The sequence below is a fragment of the Hyperolius riggenbachi genome, chromosome 1, assembly GCF_040937935.1.
Source record: "Hyperolius riggenbachi isolate aHypRig1 chromosome 1, aHypRig1.pri, whole genome shotgun sequence".
Taxonomy (NCBI): domain Eukaryota; kingdom Metazoa; phylum Chordata; class Amphibia; order Anura; family Hyperoliidae; genus Hyperolius; species Hyperolius riggenbachi.
This window is the reverse complement of record NC_090646.1, coordinates 196933909-196955805: the sequence shown is the minus strand read 5'-3', so window position 1 is coordinate 196955805 and position 21897 is coordinate 196933909. Positions and strand designations below refer to the sequence as shown.

General features: G+C 44.2%; 1 protein-coding gene across 1 annotated transcript in view; it reads right to left on the bottom strand.

The window, feature by feature from the left end:
- The window catches only part of MGAT4D (MGAT4 family member D), a 235959-nt gene that overhangs the window by 23644 nt on the left and 190418 nt on the right, over positions 1–21897 (bottom strand). Inside the window, exons 9-11 of the mRNA XM_068279604.1 lie at positions 15581–15711; positions 8881–8988; positions 6289–6482 (exon numbers count right to left, since the gene is read on the bottom strand). Coding sequence (XP_068135705.1) covers positions 6289–6482; positions 8881–8988; positions 15581–15711 — 433 coding nt within the window. The remainder of the gene's footprint in view (positions 1–6288; positions 6483–8880; positions 8989–15580; positions 15712–21897) is intronic.

The window sequence follows — 21897 nt, the reverse complement described above, 5'->3', positions numbered from 1 at the left end:
GTGCTTTAAAAGCTCTTGTAGTGTGAACCAGTCCTTAGAGTGTTACATGTTGAGGAGCAGAGTTAAAGGTACCACCATCTTTGTGCCTAGAGACTCCTGACATTGAGGCCCAGTGCACACTGGGCGGATCCGCCGGCCGCATCCGCTTGAAAATCTGCGTGGCTAATGTATCTCTATGGGCTGGTGTACACTGGCGGTTTGAGGTTTTTAGCAAGCCGAAAACGTGCCTCTTGCTGCACATTTGCGGTTTGCTTAAAACCTCAAACCGCCGGTGTGCACCAGCCCATAGAGATACATTAGCCACGCGGATGCGGATGCGGACGGCGGATCACATACAAAATCCGCTCGGTGTGCACCTGACAAATATCAGCTCTCTGCTCCCAAAACCACTAGCGTTTTGACGATCTGCTAGCGGTTTTGGTGTGCACTGGGCCTTAAAGCATATCTGAAGAGAAAATAAACTTATAAGATAATGAATTCTATGTGTAGTACAGAGAACCAATAGAACATTAGTAGCAAAGAAACATTCTTAGGTTGTTTTTCCGTAAAGGAAAACGTTAAAGGACAACTGTATTGAGAGGTATATGGAGGCTGCCATATTGCTTTCCTTTTAAGCAATATCAGTTGCTTGGCAGTCCTGCTGATCATCTGCCTCTAATACTGGCCTTATTCAGATTATATGCGCTGCCGTGTGCACTTTGGCAACGCGTATAGTGTGCGACACGGAATGGTAGAAGGGCATAGACAGCCTTTCTACTATAGCCATAATATGCGCTGTACAGCGGTGCGATGCGCTATCGCACTGCTGCATGCATTTTCGGCAGCGCAGATTCCATTCACTGTAGTGAATGGAATCTACAGCACAGTGCATAGTAGCGCAGAGGGCGTGCGATTGTACGTGTTGTGTTCCGATTGCACAGCCATCTGCACTAACTGATCTGAACGAGGCCTTAGCCATAGACCCTGAACAAGCATGCAGCAGATCAGATGTTTATGACATTGTCATATCATGTCATATAAGCTACATGCTTGTTTCTGGTGTTATTCAGACACTACTGCATCCAAATAGACCAGCAGGGCTGCCAGGCAACTGGTATTGCTTAAAAGGAAATAAATATAGCAGCCTCCATATTCTTCTCACTTCAGTTGTCCTTTAGAACACTTGAGTTATCTATGCAAACGAGCTTCTCTGAGATATTCGACCAACTTGGTCAAACTCAGTCCAGTTTAGTAAATAGCTTCAACAGCCAAGAAACAGGCAGCTTGAGATAAGGTTTTACTGCAGGGAAGTTCAAAGGGTCATTGGCTCTGTTTTACAGCTTAAAATACAGGGTGTGGTTTATTAACTGTAAATATGACAGAGTGATGCAGTGTTATAAATAAAGCTATATAACTAAAAATTAGACTTTGTTGCTACAAATGTTCTATTAATATTAATTATCCATACTACACATACAATTAATTATCGCATCAGTTTATTTTTGCTTTAGTGTAACTAACTCTAGCCCTGTTCCCAATGCTAAATAAAACTAACTTAAAGGGAAGGTCCAAGCAAAAAAAAAAAAATGAGTTTCACTTTCCTGGGGCTTCTACCAGCCCCATGCAGCCATCCTGTGCCCTCGTAGTCACTCACTGCTGCTCCAGTCCCCCGCTGGCAGCTTTCTGACCTCGGAGGTCAGGGCCACATTGCATACATTTTTACACATTCCCGCTAGTGCAGGAACATTAACACATACATTTTTACGCGTTAGTGGTGCAACGCGTACATTTTTGTTTCTGCACTAGCTGGAATGCGTAAAAATGTATGCAATGTGGCCCTGACCTCCGAGGTCAGAAAGCTGCCAGCGGGGGACTGGAGCAGCAGTGAGTGACTACGAGGGCACAGGATGGCTACATGGGGCTGGTAGAAGCCCCAGGTAAGTGAAACTCATTTTTTTTTTTTTGCTTGGACCTTCCCTTTAAAGAGAAACTGAAATGAAAAGTCTCAGGTTTTATACTTCCCTGGGGCTTCCTGCAGTCCACTTGAGGCCTTTGCCATCCTCCCTGGGACGCTCCTGTCCCTGCTGGACAGCCCAGTACTCTGGCAGAGTCATGCTTCGTTGTGCATGCGTGGCATGGCTGCACGCACCCCAGGCCTGGGAGCACATGCAGCCAAGCCACGCATGTATGACGAAGCATGACTCAGCCAGAGTACCGGCTGTCCAACAATGCACAGTAGCGGTCTGGGGAGATGGCGATGGACAAAGTGGCCTCAAGGGGACTGCAGGAAGCCCCAGGTACGGTAAGAATAAAACCTGAGACTTCTTTCATCTCAGGTACGCTTTAAGTCATATTTAACTAAAGCCTCTCCAGAGATTCCTTTCCAAGCTTATTTAGTGAGGATATCTGGGCTGTTGGGTGTGATTCGAGGAGTGGGCAGCAATTATTGGGCATCTGAAAAAAATGGTGCAGTGGTGGATCAGTCCAAGACACAGTGAGGAAAAAGCTTTTACATCAGCATCAAAAAAGCAGTCTCATTAGCATAAACATCTGCAAGTCCAATCTTGTCAGGTCAAAGAAAATGTAAACATATACCTATGGTTATTGTAATCCATATTATATCAACATTATGCACAATGCACTTTATTGCTGCTCATAGTCATAGGTTTACATTTTCTTTAACCTTTGCGCAATTGCACTTTTAGATGTTTATGCTAAGGAGACTGCTTTTTTGATGCTTGCATAACAGCACTTTGCTCAGGGCCTAAGCCCTCTAATGCAGAGGAGTCTGCTTCTTTCCGCTTTTCAGTATCTGTTACATTGATGAAAAGCAGACACAACTGTGTTAGTGGGCTCAGGCCCTAAGGGCTTGTTTCCATTGTAATGCAGTTGGCCGTGCGTCAGCGCGGCTCTGCGTTGCATCATGTGATTCTATATTTATAATGAATGGGATCGCGGGCGCAATCGCGCCAAAATGCGTACAACCATGCACGGCGATTCAGTGGTGAATTGCAGCGCATGTATGAAAACATCAGACAGTGCAGTCTATGCACTCTCTGATGTCCCTGTGATTGCGTTTCCATAAGTGCAGCTAAAAGTGCGCATAGGGAAACGAGCCCCAACTGTGTCATGGATGAAAAAACAGTGCGGTGGTGGATCAGTCCAAATTACTAATTAGACTATAGTGTGGTGGTTTATTTTGTGGACCAGTCCAGACAGGATTGGAAACTATAAAGCGAGCTTTGTATACCTTGTTATAGGGATCTAGAGGGCCGAGTGGTCATGTCTTGGATTGCATTGTCTTTATTGTTGTTGCCTAATAAAGTCTGATCCTTTGTATGCGCAGGAGTTCAGGTAATTATCTGCACTGTCTTCTCCCCAAAGCCATCCTTGAAGATCCCAAATCAGCAGACTTCCGACATGTGGCCCCGCTCCCAAAGAATAAAAAAAATGTCTTTTTACTCTATCTACAGTAATCAGAAAGCAGTTTTTCTTCAGGGGCGGGGCCATGCACCAGAAGTCTTTCAGGTTCTTCGGGGGAGAAGACAGAGCAGGTAATTATAGCTTTCTTTTACAGGAGGACTGCAGGATTTTCATTTACAGGCTGGATATCCTTGTTTAGTTGAGAATTGTGCCCTCCTCCTCTTCTCTTACTAATCTGCTCCAATTGGTCAACTGTCAGTAGACCAGTTCCCATCTATCATGTCACCTAGTTTAACTCCAGAAACATTTGGACATAAGCTCACTTAAAAGATTTAAAGGGAAACTGAAGAGAGAGGTATATGGAGGCTGTCATGTTTATTTCCTTTTAAGCAATACCAGTTGCCTGGCAGCCCTGCTGGTCTATTTCTCTGCAGTAGTATCTGAATAAAACCAGAAACAAGCATGCAGCTAGTCTTGTCAGATCAGACTTATAAGTCTGAACCACTGAAACACCTCATCTGCTGCATACTTGTTCAGGGGCTATGGCTAATAGTATTAGAGGCAGAGGATCAGCAGGGCTGCCAGGCAACTGGTATTGTCTAAAAGGAAATAAACATGACAGCCTCCATATACCTCTCTCTTCAGTTCCCCTTTAAGGTAGCCATACATGAATAGATTGCCACACAATACCGCAGAAAGATAGATGAAAGTGATCAGAGATGGATCTATTCTTCCCAGACACTGCACATAGATTTTCAGCTGAAAACGGAACCAAATGGATTCAGCACATTGATAACCCATCCAGTCTGATGGATGATTTTGGTCAGACAGGATTTTCTGGCACAGTCAATCAAGTCATAAGATCTGCCAAAAATTGAGCAGGAATATTGACACGTGTATGAGCATCTTAGGTCTGCTTTTTTTAATGGATGACAGAATGGAGAAGGAAGTGGCTGGTGCAGGGGCAACACGATCTGCGAAGTGACAAGAGGCTTAAGCTGCTGGGATATTACAGCGGCCCTCCTCCTGAAACCAACATAGACTCCGACATGTGACTAAAGGGGGAGTGCAAGCAAGCTTCTATAGGTCAATTAGAAACTGTGAGTTAGTGCAACAGCTTTTTTACACTATTTTTGAGAAAACTACATCTATAAAAAAAATAAATAAAAATAAAACTTTATTCAGAAATAATTGATATGCATATAAAAAAAATGCGAGTGCAATACGTATATAAAAAAAACTGCGAGTGTGAATAGGGTTTTGACTTTCTAAAACGCATCCCAAGCAACCTACCCGAATAAAACCCCCATATGCTTCATACTTATAGAGGAACAGTAGTAAAAATAAGTAATGAATAAAATTGCTTATTTTTTCTTTTACAATATTCATTTATGAATTTAGTCCGTTTTTTCCCATTGCAAACCCTTTCTTCACCCCAATTTACATTCTGAAATTTATTACAGGTTGTAGCATGTCAGGTAAAGCTCTGAAGAATGTTTGTTTAACCACTTGATGACCCACCCTTTACCCCCCCTTAAGGACCAGCGCTGTTTTGAGTGATCTGTGCTGGGTGGGCTCTGCAGCCCCCAGCACAGATCAGGTTGCAGGCAGAGAGATCAGATTGACCCCCTTTTTTCCCCCCTATGGGGATGATGTGCAGGGGGGGTCTGATCGCTCCTGCCTGCCTGGGTGTTGCGGGGGGGGGGGGGGCACCTCAAAGCCCCCCTCCGCGGCAAAATCCTCCCCCTCCCTCTCCTACCTGGCCCCCCCGGCGATCGAGGCTGCACAGGACGCTATCCGTCCTGTGCAGCCAGTGACGGGACGTCCCCTGTCACATGGCGGCGATCCCCGGCCGCGCGAGCGGCTGCTTCCTAATTAATCAGCCTGCAGCTGGCGACGCAGTACTGCGTCGCTGGTCCTACAGCTGCCACTTTGCCGACGCACGGTATAAGCGTGCGGTCGGCAAGTGGTTAAGGTAGCCATACACCTGAAGATTATGGGCAGATTCAACAAAGACAAAATTTATCGCTAATCGAAATTTGTCTTTTTGTAGAAGCTGTTCATATACTGCAGGCTGATTCCCGTCCAATTTCAGCATGAAATCTTCAGGGAATCGGCTGAGCCCGCTGCATCTGCCCCGCCCCCTAATGTATAAAATGTACCACCCCAGTGTGTGCATTTATACATTACCTGTCCTGTAGCAGCCTTCCGCGCGGTGTCCATCCATCTCTCCAGGTTCTAACAACCGCATAAACACACTCATAGCGTCTGATGCCAGATGCCATGCGCCATATGCGGCTGTCAGAACCTGGAGAGATGGATGGACACCGTGCGGAAGGCTGCTACAGGACAGGTAATGTACAAATGCACACATGGGTGGGGAACTTTTATACATTACGGCGGCAGCGGCTTTGTCGCTCCATCTGAAATCAGCCGCCATACACCCCAACCAGCCAACTTCGGCCTTACATCTTTCAGCATGCGCGATCACCGACGTGACCAACTTTTGTTCTGAAATTGGTCGCATTGTCAGTCAGGCATGCACTTGGCAACACAGATTTTCATCCAATTCTATTATAATAATAAAGTTGTCTGTCCGCCTTTACCATTCTAAAGCCAGTAGAACATAATGCTTGGTCTCCCACAATGCTCTGGGAGAAGAATTCCACATAGCTAAACATGACTGGGAGGGCAGGGCTATATACCACTATACTGCCATATGTAGGAAGGGTTTCGGATGCTGAAACCAGGATAATTACCATAAAAGTGGGTATCCTCAATAATTTACTGCATTCTACTATAGGTCACTACAGTCAAGCTTTAATAACATTATAAAGTAACTAAAGTAGCCTCAGTCACACATGTCAAATCCACATTGTTTCTTACCCCTCCAGCTGTACAGGTTCCTGGAATTCAAAGAGGATGTAATCGCCAGCCACAGGCGAGAAGGACCAGAAGCACTCCTGGCCCAGGTAAGCCTTCTCCAGGGTGAACTGCTGGTAGACCTTCAGGCTAGTGCTCAGCATTGCTGGTGGATTGGCATGGGCCTTGTATAATGCTTTCTTGTCAAAATCTTTATCCTGACAACGAGAAATATATGATGTAAGACAGTAATTTAAGTCAGTTAATTGCACGCAATTCAACAGCACAATCCACAGTCACATGCACTCTGCAGAGTCTATGTAATGGATTGACCTTTATAAAGTATTATTACAATTTAAAAAGCTGAAACAATACCACAGTATTGACTATTCTCTCTTCCAGCATCTACAATAGAACATAATTTATTGACAAGAGTGCTTGTACGCTGTCAAAGACTTCCCATAAATCCACTGAGGAACTTGCTTTACTAAACAGAAGGTCTTTCAGTAATCAGATGGGATTTAGCCTAAAGGAGGACCGGTCTTCTCAAAACACCACCTAGTTCTGTACATGCAGAGCCCCACAAACATTTGTATCTACAGGCCTACTTTTAAACAGGCCTTTCCGCAAGCTAGTCTAGTAAAATCATCAAATCAACATATTTTCAAGCACGTTAGAGAGAGAAACTCAAACAACAAAAATACCAAGAAGAGCCCATTAGATGTAGAATGTAGGATCAATACTACCTTTGGCACACTGGAATAAGGTAAGAAGAGTATTCAATAAACAAGTAATAGACTCAAGAGGCAAGACAGAAAATAATAGTGGCTCCCGACCATGGGCGTAACTAGAAATACTGGGCCCTCTGCAAAACTTTGGATGGGACCCCCTCCCCCTGCACACTGAATAGGGACGATCTACAAATCTTTGTCAACAAAACTTGTATGATTCCTTATCAGTGGCTGGGCAGATGCAGTCATTAGAAAAATTGTACAGAGGTCAGAAAGTTTTTTCTTTCCTATTCCTTAGTTGTCAGTCTTTTAGGACGGGGCCCCTATGGCACCAAGGCCCCCCTGCGCCTGCATCCCCTGCAGGGTCTATTGTTACGCCCCCGGACTCCCTACCCTAAGATGACACCAAGAAACAGTGGCGTAGCTACGGAGCTATGGGCCCTGGTGAAAATTTTACATTAAGCCCCCCCGAGCACTCTATAATTTATACAGCGCACCAAAACCTGCAAAGGACAACCACAGTGTCAGAGGTGCAAGAAGGGGATGGGGAAGAGTTTATTAATGATTACTACTATTCAAAGCATCTATAGAAGTGTTTATCACCAGCTCAGGACCAATAAAGAGCTAATACTGCAGTTAAGAGAGGGCCCAAGGGCCCCGGTGCAGTCGAGACCTCTGCATCCCCTATTGCTACGCCACTGCCAAGAAAGTATATAGTGAGTACTGTATTTATTAGAATGAATATAGGTCTATCAAGAAAGAAAAAAGGGCTGTTTCAATGTGGTGTAATATGCTCATATGTGTAAAGAGCCGATAGGCTGAAAGGTCCGAATGGATGATGGATTGTATCTTGCTAGTTTGGTAGCAGTAATGCTGACCATCTGGCTACTTTACCCTGAATGTTTATAGAGAAAACGTAGGCGCCAACAAGATAAAACCAAAACGATAAAAGATTAAAAAGCTCGGGAGGCAGTGGTGGACGTGCCTCCCACAAGCAGACACCGGAAACTGTCTATTCAAAATTATATAGATTTTATTGGCATACTCCAAAGGGGGGCTGCGACGCGTTTCACAGGCATGAACCTGCTTCCCCAGGCAATAGAACAGAAGAGCATACAACAGAATTTGGTCCGGGTAACAGAGGCGCCAGGTGTTACCTGGACCAAATTCTTTATTCTATTGCCTGAGGAAGCAGGTTCATGCCTGTGAAACGCGCCGCAGACCCCCTTTGGAGTATGCCAATAAAATCTCTATAAAATAAAAATCTATACAATTTTGAATAGACAGTTTCTGGTGTCTGCTTGTGGGAGGCAAGTCCACCACTGCCACCCGAGCATTTTAATCTTATCATTTTGGTTTTATCCTGTTGGCGCCTCGGTTTTCTCTACAAACACTTAATATCCACCCTTGGTGGAGTGGGATACCCGTTTTTCCTATCTACAGAGAGTGACTTCTAATTCCTGAGTCGGGACAGGATAATCTCCTCACCTGCCTGTACTTTTTATATACTTTATCATTTTCATGATTAGTTGTTCAATGTAGAGAAGCCAAAACACCACACTGCTTACTTATGTGGAAAGTATTGAAGCCATAGGATAAGATTTTTAAAGCAACAGAACAAGATGGTAGCCCTGTAAAGATAGGAGCAGTGTAGATAGCATACATAAAGTTACACTGCATGCATGGGAATATGGAGGCATAGCCAGGGCAGTATCATCCACCAGGCAAGCCTAGGCAGCTGCTTGGTGCTTAGTAGGTGTCAAGGGGTCCACCTGTCCCCTTATTTGACCTCTCTTCAGCTTACCAAAAGGACCACAAGGGCCCCAAATCTACTACCTTGCCTAGGACCCCTTAACATCTTAATGCATCTCTGGGCATAGCTTACCTTTAAGTTCTGTATTTTCCCAGCCAATGAAGAATGTGTGCCGATATGCTGGAAAAGGGATGGACGGTATCGAATACGCAAGTTCGACTTCATACGGTCACAGTGTTTCTGGAAAGAAAGACATTTTTAATTGATGGTATTCAAAACAAAAACCACTCTGATGGCTCCTCTTTGAAATTCCAAAAAAGCTATATTATAAATTGCTGCACAGTGTGACAAATCCTAACCCACCAATCTAATTGTTAAAAGGAACCTGAAGAGAAAAGTATATGGTGGAGGCTGCCATATTTATTTCCTCTTAAATCAATACCAGCTGCCTGACAGACTTGCTGATCTCTTTGGCTGCAGTAATGTCTGATTCACATATTTGAAACAAGCATCTGACTAATCTAGTCAGACTTCAGTCAGAGACACCGGATCTAAATGCTTGTTCTGGGTCTGTGGCTAAACATTAGATCAGCAGGACAGCCAGGCAATTTGAATTGTTTACAATATGTTTACAAGGAAATTCAGGTGTGACTCATTCAGATGTGACTTAATAAGTCAGGTAGATCTCATTGTACACCTTTACTAGCTAAAGAATAGATGGAGCCATTACTGATTGTGGAACAATTATATAGGTGATTAAGATTTGTCAACCACTGTACTCATTTATAATCAATAGATTTTTTTGGAATGTAAACGTGATAAAGGTGCTCACAGACTGAGCATAAAACAGATTGCAATGGTAATTGCAATCTATCTATTGAGGCAGGTCAGGTCTTTTGCATCATAAAGGATGATGTAACAGAAACTAATTTCTCATGCTTTGCACACACAGACAGGGAGATAAATCTGGGAATCACCTCTTCAGTCCTTTATCCACATAAAGCACAGGCTGGCGCTTCTTCCATAGTTTCGCAAATCTCTCCCAGGTATGGGAATTAGCAACAAGTGGGAGCCATCAAGATTTTGCTTCATAGCAAAATCTTGATGGCCCCACTTTCAGGTTCCCACTTACCCCAGGTGCCACTCACCGTATTAAACCCTTTGTCTCCCTCTTCCCACTTACATTGTATATGCCCTTGTTCACATTGTATATCGCTCTGATCCCTACCCCTTCATACCCCCCATTCACATTCTTTATTACCCCAACCTCTCCAGACTCCACTCACACTGTTCTATTCTCTCCTTCCCAATCTTGCATTACATCTTACATTACATCTTCCCCACCCCTCCCTTAAAATCCATAGTGAATGCTGGTGAACACTTATGTTCTTTGCATAACTGATAGCCCAGAGGTTGAGTGGTGGGAAAAAACAGAAACAACGTGGTGTTTCATTCTCTTACGCCTAATACACACTGAGATTTTCTGGCAGATTTGCTATCAGATCGATTATTTCCAACATGCCCGATTTGATTTCCGACCATTTTCCGATAGATTTCCGACTATTTTCTGTTCACTTCAATAGGAAATTGATCAGCAAATGCTCAGAAATCGATCGGAAATCAGATCGGACATGTTGGAATTGATCTGACAGTAAATCTGCCAGAAAATCTCATAGTGTGTACCTAGCATTACAGGGAGTCAGAGACTGCAAAACACCAGCACTCTGGGGTAACAAGCAGGAGGCAGAATGATGTGACCTACTGCTCCCCTGCAATCCAACGCCACTCAATTTTGCCACTACAGGTTCTGTGTCTTGCAGCACTTTGTATGTGGCAGACGGGAAGGGATGGTGGGATCAGTGGTGTTGCAATTCGGATAAAGAAAGGAGACTATAGTATTGATGCAGCTTGATGGCCTTGGCCCCAGGCAGTTATCTTATACAGGTAGTCTCCAGTTAACAAATGAGATAGGGACTGTATGTTTGTTCTTAACCTGAATCCGTTCTTAAAGGGGAACTGAAAAGAGAGGTATATGGAGGTGCCAAGTTTGTTTCCTTTTAAGCAATACCAGTTGCCTGGCAGCCCTGCTGATCCTCTGCCTCTAATACTATTAGCCATAGCCCCTGAACAAGCATGCAGCAGATCAGGCGTTTCAGACTTCAGTCAGATCTGACAAGACTAGCTGCATGCTTGTTTCTGTTGTTCAGATACGACTGCAGAGAAATAGACCAGCAGGGATGCCAGGCAACTGGTACTGATTAAAAGAAAATAAATATGGCAGCCTCTATATACCTCTTACTTCAGTTCCCCCTTAAGTTGGAACGGATACACTTTTCTATGAAATATTAGGCCAGGCCAACCTGGGAGAAGCTGGAACATGTAGTCCCTATGCATTGGCACAGAGAGTAACCTAAAATAACCCAGTGTCAGACAGCAAATACAGTGGTATTGACACGAAGTAGCTGAATACTGTGAACAGTAAGCATAGACCCCAACCGTCCCGTTTTCGTCGGGACTGACCCGATTTGGGAGGGCTCTCCCGCTATCCCGCTTTGACCCCCCCAGTGTTCCGGCTGGCTGGGGGGTCAGATGCAGGAGAGGACTCACTATTGGGGCAGGAAGGGAGGCAGCCAGTGAAAGGGAGCTGGTGGCAAAGTGGCGGAGAAGGGGGGGGGGGGGGGGGAAGTCTCCCCCCCCCCCTTCCCTCACCTTAGGGCTCCCTTTCCTGGCTCTCCCTTCCGGATTTATGCGTCTCCTCCGATGGCGCAGCGGCTGACAGCGGGCGGAGTGGACTTACCGCTGTTACGCAGCCGCCGGAGAGAGCTGTGATCTGTGCGCCGCAAGTCTGGTCTACTCAAGACCAGACTAGCGGCGCACAGATCACAGCTCCCTCTGCCGGCGTCTGCGTAACAGCGGTAAGTCCTCCCCGCCCGCTGTCAGCCGCTGCGCCAGGAGGAGACACATTAATCCGGAAGGGAGAGCCAGGAAAGGGAGCCCCAAGGTGAGGTAAGGGGGGGGGGGGGGGGGGGGAAGACTTCCCCCCCTTCTCCGCCGCTTTGCCACCAGCTCCCTTTCACTGGCTGCCTCACTTCCTGGGGGCACCTGTACACCTGGCTATACTGGGGACACCTATACACCTGGCTACATATACTGGGGACACCTATACATCTGGCTGCATATACTGGGGACACCTATACACCTGGCTACATATACTGGGGAGACCTATACACCTGGCTACATATACTGGGGGCACCTATACAGCTGGCTACATATACTGGGGACATATACCTCTGGCTACATATACTGGGCACATATAACCCTGGCTACATATACTGGGGACACCTATACAGCTGGCTACATATACTGGGGAGACCTATACACCTGGCTACATATACTGGGGAGACCTATACACCTGGCTACATATACTGGGGACACCTATACACCTGGCTACATATACTGGGGACACCTATACACCTGGCTACATATACTGGGGACACCTATACACCTGGCTACATATACTGGGGACACCTATACATCTGGCTGCATATACTGGGGAGACCTATACACCTGGCTGCATATACTGGGGAGATACTTTAAATTGATATACCGGTATTACTAATTTTAAAATGTTAATATGAAGGAAAATGAACCAGGATAGAAAGGACCAGTGTGGTTTGAATTATAAAACCACATATTTTTCTTAGGAAATCTTTATGGTATGCGTGACTAGGGGTGTGACGGGGGCGTGATCAGGGATGTGGCAGGGGCGTGGCTTAAGTGTCCCTCTTTCTCATCTCAAAATGTTGGGAGGTATGAGTAAGCAGGTTGCAAGAAGGTACAGTACTTTCCTCCACAGTGTTACCCGATCTATGGGTCTAACCACTTGCCTGCTCCTAATGCTGTATTGCAGCTTATCTGTCCTGTCTACCCTTTTGTTCTGTAATTCTACTCGCCATTTCTGCATTCCAGACACTGCTCACACTGATCTGCTTTAACAGAAGGTGTATCTGCACCTCTGAGCAGTGTTCTCTGATCCCTGGATTTCCTGGCCTGCCCACTTGCTCGTTCTGCCTACCCTTTTTCTCTGCACTTACACTTCGTGTCCCCATCAGGATTACTGCATTCAGAACGCAGCTATTTTGTAACACAGCCTCCTCAGCACCAGTCTGTCTACACTTCTGATCAGCTGTACCTCCGTGCAGTCTTATGGGGAGCCGCGGCCACATGTATCAATACCACCGCAGCTCCTATGGACCTCCAGCTTCTGGAAACAACAGCTTAGCAGCAGCTCAGCCAGCCAATCAGAGTGGCATCGGGGACCAGCATGTGTAAATGCATCTTCTCTGACCTCCTCCTCCCCTTTTCTCCACAAACGTTGCTTTTTATCCCGCTCTTTACTCCTTATTCTAGGGTCCGGCATACAAAAATGACATCATCGCGATGGATGGACGTGGTCGGCGGGCTGTTCGTATCGGCGGGTCATTAGTAAGTCGGGCGGTCGTAAGTCGGAGACTATCTGTATACTAGAGTATAAGCCGACCAGAGTATAAGCTAACCCCCAACTTTACCCCCATCAACTGGGAAAAATGATTATTATTATTATTTATTGTATTTATAAAGCGCCAACATATTACGCAGCGCTGCACAATAGATAAATGGGTTAACATACAGGTAGAACATACGGAAACTCACAACAAAACAAGATCATGCAAATGATTTGATAACAATACAGTGTCATAGGTCAAAATAGAGACTGTTCGAGTCTACAAGAGGGATGGTTGTAAGTAAGATTGCATAATCAAGCTGGATACGTTAGGGAGGAGGGCCCTGCCGGAGGCTTACAATCTAAAGGGTGGGGTGGAGACAACAGGTGCGTCTTTTGAGAGGGGGGTCTAACAGAACATATTATGGTGCTGGTGTAGGGGGGTATGCGAGCGTGAAGAGGTGAGTCTTGAGAGCTTGTTTGAAGGTATTAAAGGTGGGGGCGAGTCTGACGGCTGGTGGGAGCGAGTTCCAGAGAGTAGGGGCAGCCCTGGTGAAGTCCTGCAATCGTGCGTGTGACTGAGTTATGCGTGGTGCGACTAGGCGCAGGTCATTGGAGGATCGGAGGGGGCGGGCTGGTATGTGCCTGTGGACCAGATCAGAGATGTAGGTTGGGCAGGTCTTGTGCACCGATTTGTAGGCAAAGCACAGGATTTTGAAATTGATCCTAAAGCTGATGGGGAGCCAGTGTAGTGCTTTACAGAGCGGAGTTGTAGAGGCGCTGCGGTGAGAAGAATGTATCAGTCTGGCTGCCGCATTCATTACCAATTTAAGTGGGTCAGTACGGTTAGAGGGGAGGCCAGATAAAAGAGAATTGCAGTAGTCTAGGCGGGAGATGACAAGGGCGAGGATAAGGAGTTTAGTGGTGTCAGGGGACAGGTAGGAGCGGATCTTGGAGATGTTGCGGAGGTGGAAGTTGCAGGATCTGGCAATACCTTGGATGTGGGCGGTAAAGGAAAATTCAGAGTCCAGAGTAACGCCTAGACAGCGGGCTTGGGAGGTAGGGTGGATGGTAGTATTTTCAATAGTGACGTGCAGATCTGGGAGGGGTGCAGCTGTGCGGGGTGGGAATATTAGAAGCTCAGTCTTGTCCAAATTAAGCTTCAGGTACCTGGCAGCCATCCAGGAGGAAATGGATGTGAGGCAGGCAGAGACTTTGTCCATGGTAGAGGAGAGGTCTGGGGTGTGGAGAAAAATGATTGACCCAAGTATAAGCCAAGGTCAGGTAATGCAGCACCTACTGAGAACCTTTAAGCATGGTGGTGGAGTCGAAGTCAAGGAGTCTGAGTCGGTCGATTTTTTGGGTACCTGGAGTCAGAGTTGGTGGTTTCATAAACTGAGAAGTCCGAGTTGGATGATTTTTGTACCAACTGCACAGCCCTGGTAAGTATTAAACTAAGGAGCCGGAGACTGAGTAATTTTGGGTACCTGGAGTCCAAATCTGTGTTTTCATAAGCTGAGGAATGGGATGATTTTTGTACTGCCGCCACAGCCTTGACTCCTAGGGCTCTCTGATCATCCCATTCAGCCACACACACCCCACATTTGATTCTGGGATCCCTTCAATTGAATTAACCTTGCAATAGTGTGTCGTCATTTGCCTATGGCTGTCAGTTTGCCTTTAGAATGAGCCTTTAGCTAACACTAGGCATTAAATGAACAGTTGCACAACTCAATTGCCATTAGTCCATCACATCAAGCAATAATAAGTTCATTTCACTTAGGCAAATTATTAGCAGCAAAGCATTGGCATTTGCTGTCTGGTTTATGCAGCAGGTTTATTGCACATTGTTAGGCAGAGTGACTCAAGTATAAGCCGAGACCCCCACTTTTGGCCCATTTATAAGGTCCCAAAAAGTCAAAAACTTAAAACAAAAACTTTAGTGTATATACGGTACACCTTTGAGGTTACTGGTACCCTTGTGGTTTATGCTTCAGAAGTCTGCTTCTTTTTCACTTGAATCTTACATCCCGGGCAGATCTAAATACATTTTGTAGTGGAACAGGACAGAGGGAAGGACTGAACATCACAGAGTATCACAAACAGCTGCTCAGATGTCAGTATCATAAAAAGCTATTAAGTGAGTGAACCAGGGAGATGTACATTACAGTAGCTGTACACTACTTTATGGTGTCAGTAGTAAGAGCTTAAACTGACTTCAGTTTACTTGTTTTAATTTAGGGCCTCTATTTTTCAGAGCAGCGGAAATTTTTCTCCTCCATCTGAAATGTAAGTTCATATAACATTTGCAATAAAGATCTGTAACATTTCTCAAGGGAAGGAACTTACTGCATCTTTTTCAGGGTTGCACACTTTCACCCACAGATAGTGATCAAGAAGCCAGTCTATGGGTTTATCTTTATAGAACATCAGGAAGAATTCCACAACATATGGCAGATCTGTACACTTGAACAACTTCCCTGAAAAGAAGAAAAAAAGCACACAAGTCAGAATACCTCAGCATAGACAAATGCCACAAATATATGTTCCTATTACTGGATGAAATAAGCCCTTTAAATAAACAATACCGTACTCGCTGGTCTGCATCAATTAAAGCAGACTCCCAAGACAAAATTTTCCCAGAAGTAGCAAGGTACATTTTTACCACAAGATACAAGCCAAAGATTTCTATTGTGTAATATGCAAACCTTTGTACTGTTGATGTACGTTGGTTGCTATGTATATCTCCTTATGTATAGGCCCTGTTTGCATAGGTGTGTTTACTTAGGTGTGTATATCTAAGAGTTTTATTAAAGCGGATCCGAGATGAAAAGCTAACTATAACAAGTAATTTGTCTATATAGCTTATCTATCGTTTAGATAGTTTGCACAGCATATCTAGCTGCAAACAACTTCAAAAGTTTATGATTATTTATTCCTGTCATACAATGAGGGCAGCCATGTTCTGTTTGTCACATTGTCACAGGCTGAGGGCTGGAGATGCTATCAGCTTGCCTGTGTGTAAATTCAGTCCCCTCTCCTCCTCCTCCTCTCTGCCTCTGAAATCAATGGCTAGTAATCTCCTCCTCCTGCCCAGACTGAGCTCCCATAAGCCCTTGCTACAGTGCCAAGGCACAAAAGGAGCTGTGGGCGAGGCTTGTTTAGTATATAGGGAATTAGAGTATTAAAACAACAAAAAAAAAGTATTTGGCTTGAGGAATGCCCTATAAACAATATTAAAAGAACACAATTATGCAATTTATTTATTTTAGTATTTATATAGCGCCAACATATTACGCAGCGCTGTACAGAGTATATATTGTCTCTTCACTAACTGTCCCCCAGAGGGGCTCACAATCTAGTTATGAGTAAAAGTTAATCTCGGATACACTTTAAAGTTATCTGCACTCTACAGAAAAGAAAGTACAAAAACCATTTGTGAGGGGAAAAAACTAACTTTTAGCACTGATGGAACAGAAGTGAATCGGTATTTGATCCTACATTGATGAGCTGCACTAAGTGACATGGTTAATTCTCAGCCTTTTCATCAACCTTGCGTGACTCAAATAACAGATAGAAATCAGTTATTTCCATCATACTGAATGGGAAGCTTTGTCATGTCAACCTTTTATGTGACTCCTAACTGTTCTTCTTTCAGACTCAAAATCTCTCGTCTTCCCCTGGAGTTAAAGAGATCCCAAAATCTCCATGTATAAATGACTCTACGTGCTCCAAGCACAAAGTGTTTCTTTTCTAAATATACCGTATATTACAGTAACGGCAAGACTTAAGATGGTCTCACACTAAACGATAAACACAACCGATCCTATGATCAACTTTAAGGCAAAAAATACGTGAATTAATCCCGTTGATACCTTTTCATCAATACATGGGAAATGACATGAACGCAAAACAATTGGATGTGGCATAAAATCTGGATGGATCATAATAGAACTCCACATTTGTACTAAAGCGGATATGAATTAGAAAATGTTTAAATAACAGTTTTATAATAGATGAATAGATTGGATATCAAAATTAATGGAAAATCTTAAAGAATTAAAAAAGTGCATGTGTATAAACATCTCATTTTGATTGGCCCCTGATTGGGCAATTTTACCACTTCCGTGTATTATAACAACTTGCGTACACAATCTGATCTGTTCATAGTAAAACTTACCTAGGATGTGCCAATGCATCACAATATTCACTGTGTCCCCTGGATATTAAAGGGACTACCAAATGAGTGGTCTAGTTGACAAACTGTGCCCATACAGCTAGCGATTTGTTAATGTGCCACCCGTTCTCGTCCACTGGTTCCCCATAAACGCTTAGCATGTAATGTGTGTCACACATGCGCCTGGTAGCACTAGGGAGAAGCAACAAATTAGACCAGGTGCAGCTGGACAATCGCGGCAGCTGCAGCAGATTTGAATGCATGGGCACCAGGAAAGGAAGGGGGGGGGGGGGGAGGAATAAATAGGAAGAAAGAAAGGAGGATATTAGTTTCCCACCCATAAATATTTAAAAACATTTTTTTAGGAATGCCATTTTTACATTATCAAGCAATTACACAAACTGCATACATATTATGTGGACAATCCTTTCATAGCCTTTTGTTAGCCTTTGCTACAGCTAAGCCTTGGCTAACTTCCATCAAACTAAGGCCCAGTGCACACCGAGCGGTTTTTGGAGCGATCCGCCGGCCGCATCCGCCTCTAAAAACGCTTGTCTAATGTATTGCAATGGGATGGTGCACACCGGCGGTTTGCGGTTTTTGCCAAGCTGCAAACGCGCCTCCTGCTGCGCGCTTGCGGTTTTCGGAAGCGTTTCGTCCTCAATGTAAAGTATAGGAAAAACGCAAACCGCTCTGAAAAACGCTAGTTCAGTGCGGTTTGCCAGACGTTTTTGTTACAGAAGCTGTTCAGTAACAGCTTTTACTGTAACAATATGTGTAATCTACTACCCAAAAACGCACCCAAAACCGCTAGGTGTGTTTAGAAAACCTCTCTAAACAGACCTAGAATCCCTCTGAAATCAGCTCCCAAAACCGCTAGCGTATTGCGGATCTGCTAGCGGTTTTGGTGTGCACTGGGCCTAATTCATTCACTGACACAAAAAGGTGCGCTTGGCCCATTGAGAAAATACAGTCAGCTGCATACTACATAAATAACACCTCCCACCGCTCTATTGAGCAACATAAATATTTGCATTGCAGCAAACCACAAGCGGATCCATTTAGTAGATGGGTAATAAACCTTTAGTATTATGCTTTTTTCATGATCAATAGCGAAAACAGTTCTTGAGATGGCATCATATAATGCCATTTGGCATATTCACTAATGGTGGTTTCAGAAGCACTTACTTGAAATGCAAGGTCAAGAAGTGCTCTATGAGCCAGATGCCAGCAATTATGTCTGGAGAAAAGGGATTTCTATTACAGAAGAAGCCTTGCTGCGGACATGGCCAAGGCTCTCTGCCTTACACCGGACACAGAGAGAACAATAAAGGCAAGTAGGAGATGGGCAAGCATTAACTTACAGAATGAGAAGGTATTTTGCAGTAAATTGAATATGCCTGCTTTGCATTCTATTTTCTTCAATAAATGGAAGTTCACATACTTTCCTACGGCAATGTAACTCATTACAGGCTTCTTCATTCTCACAAAATCGGGTGTGTGTGTGGGGGGGGGGGAATGACATAAGAAAGAGGGACACTTAAGCCACAACCCTGGCGCACCCCTAATCATGCCCCCGACACCCACCTATTCACACATACCAAAAAGATTTCATTAGAAAATGATTTTGTTTTATAATTCAAACCACACTGGTCCTTTTTATCCTGGTTCATTTTATTTAATATTAACATTTGAAAACAAGAAATCTAAAAACGTAATCCTCATCCTTTAAATTGATAGTCAATAAATGTTTCTGTAGAAATGTACAGATCTGTGTAAAAAGTATATGTAGTGAGTCCTGAAAGAGGGACAGATAAGGAAGAAAGAGGGACAGAGTTCCCAAAGAGGGACTGTCCCTCCAAAAGAGTCTCAGTGCTTTTTTTTACTTTTGCACATACACTGAGGCAGATTTATCAAAACCATTGCAAGGAGAATAAGAGCAAGTCTGGGACAAAAGAGATGCTGAAGTGGGGCAGCTGCTTAGACCAACCACTCAATCCTCAATATCACAATATAGGTTATGCATAAGCTGGCCAAACTACATACGGTATTTGTAACTGTGAGGTTCCCTGATTATTTTATTTATTAATAGTGAATTAATTGGCTTAAAGAAAACCTGAAGCAAAAATAAACTTGAGATAATGAATTGTAAGCGTAACACAGCTAAAGCAGCCCATACACTCAGCCGATTTTCTGGCCGACCGATCGATCCCGATCGATCGATCGATCAATCGATTGCAAATCGGTTGGCCAATCGACCGATCGACGGCCGATTTCGATCGATTTCGATGGATTTCCATCGAACTTGCAGGGTGGAAAATTTAGGTCGATCTGATGAGATTGCTTATCAGTTTGCATTGGCCTTAATGGAAATCTGATGGCAAAAAAATGCCATCAGATCGAATTTCAATAGATTTCAAACTGAAATCTATTGGAATTCTATCCTGGTAAAAAAATGTTCTAAAAACGCATCAGATAGATCATCAGATGCATTTCTTATCTATCTGCTGCCAATCTGACGAGTGTATGGGCACCTTAAGAAATAGATCATTAGTAGCAGAGAAAAAAGTATAATGTTTTCCAGTACAGGAACAGTTAAACATCAGTTGTCATCTATGCAAAAAAGCTTCTCTGAGCTCTTCTACCCAACATGGTCAGATACTGTCCTGTTTTCTGAAGCACTTAAATAGCAGAGAAATAGTGAGAGAGTTTTCAGGTAAGGTTTTACTGCAGAAACGTAAAAAGTGTAATTATTTCCGCTCCGTTTTATAGCTTAAAAAATTATAGTTTGACTTGCCAAATGGCGGGGAATATTGCATAGCAGCATGATTGCAATGCAATTTTCCTGCTCACCTACACTTTTGCATAGGTGTGCAAATACAGCACGCTGGTAATTAGAATTCTGAAAAATATGAATCAAAATATGAAGCAAAGTAGCATGTTAATTGTGGTGCCATTTCAATCCACAAAATGCAAGCGCTCCAACTTGTGTATCAAAATGCAGCAAGTGCAAAAGGGCCCTTAAAGCATCTGATTTGCATGCTCATTCTGGGCCAGTGACTTAAAGCGGTATTGTCACCATAAAAATCAAATTTCAACAGCAACTCGTCTGTGTGTATTAACCTCCCTGGCGTTCTATTAAAATCGCCAGGGAGGCTGCGGGAGGGTTTTTTTTAAATAAAAAAAAAAGTATTTCATGCAGCCAACTGAAAGTTGGCTGCATGAAAGCCCACTAGAGGGCGCTCCGGAAGCGTACTTTCGATCGCCTCCGGCAATCGAAAGTAACAAGATAGGCCGCAATGAGCGGCCTATCTTGTTTCGCTTTCCTCGTCGCCATGGCGACGAGCGGAGTGACGTCATGGACGTCAGTCGACGTCCTGACGTCAGAGCCGCCCGATCTAGCCCCTAGCGCCGGCCAGAACTGTTTGTTCCAGCTGCGCTGGGCTCGGGCGGCTGGGGGGACCCTCTTTCGCCGCTGCACGCGGCGGATCGCCGCGGAGCGGCGGCGATCGGGCAGCACACGCGGCTGGCAATGTGCCGGCTGCGTGTGCTGCTTTTTACAAAATTGAAATCGGCCCAGCAGGGCCTGAGCGGCGACCTCCGGCGGCATACCCCGAGCTCAGCTCGGGATTACCGCCAAGGAGGTTAAGTGATAAAGATGCCAATCCTGCATTCAAAACTTTTTCTGCTGTTATGGTTTGGAGTTATCACATACTTTAAGGAGCACTGGACCTAGTGCCAAACAGTGCCAAAAGTTGAATGCTGGGAGTTCTTTTTATCTATAATATATTCCTCCTCTTCCTTTTATTTCCCTGCCTAGCTGATCACTTGTGTTTACAAGCAAGGCTGAGGTGACTCAGTGATTGGATGTGTAAATAATAAAAAAAAAGACTCTGGGAGGAGGGCAGCTAATGAATACACAATGAGGAAGAGAAGGGAGGGGGAAAAACAAGAGTCTGGGAGGATACGATGTCAGCAATAGCTTGGCAAGATGGCCACTGCCTAGACTAGTATTTTCTGCTTTTCCTTTGTAAAATTCACAGGAATCATTACGTGGATAGCACAATACATCTGTTATGTAAGTAGAAGTAGTATTTACCTACTTATATATGTGTTTTTTATTTCTAGGTTAGCATTGGTGTCACTTGTTCTTTAAAGGAATACTATTAATGCCCAAGTGTTCTAAAATGACAAAGTACAAATAATGTCTAAGTAGCTGTGTTAACATTTTCCTACTATTCATGTTAAATATCAGAGGCAAAAGCTTTAATTCATTGTGTGTATATTTTAGCTACGTTTGGAATGTCTCATTTGCAGAGGTATGAATCTGTATGAATCTCTGCAGTCTGACATGCTAAGAACAGTGTAATATTGAAGCAGATTATTTGAAAACAGGTATCAGGTTTCACCCACACTACAGTATTACAAATGTTTATGTTTCACATTAGATACATTTCCTCTGCTCTCTGCGAGAGAAAGCTCTGCCCGT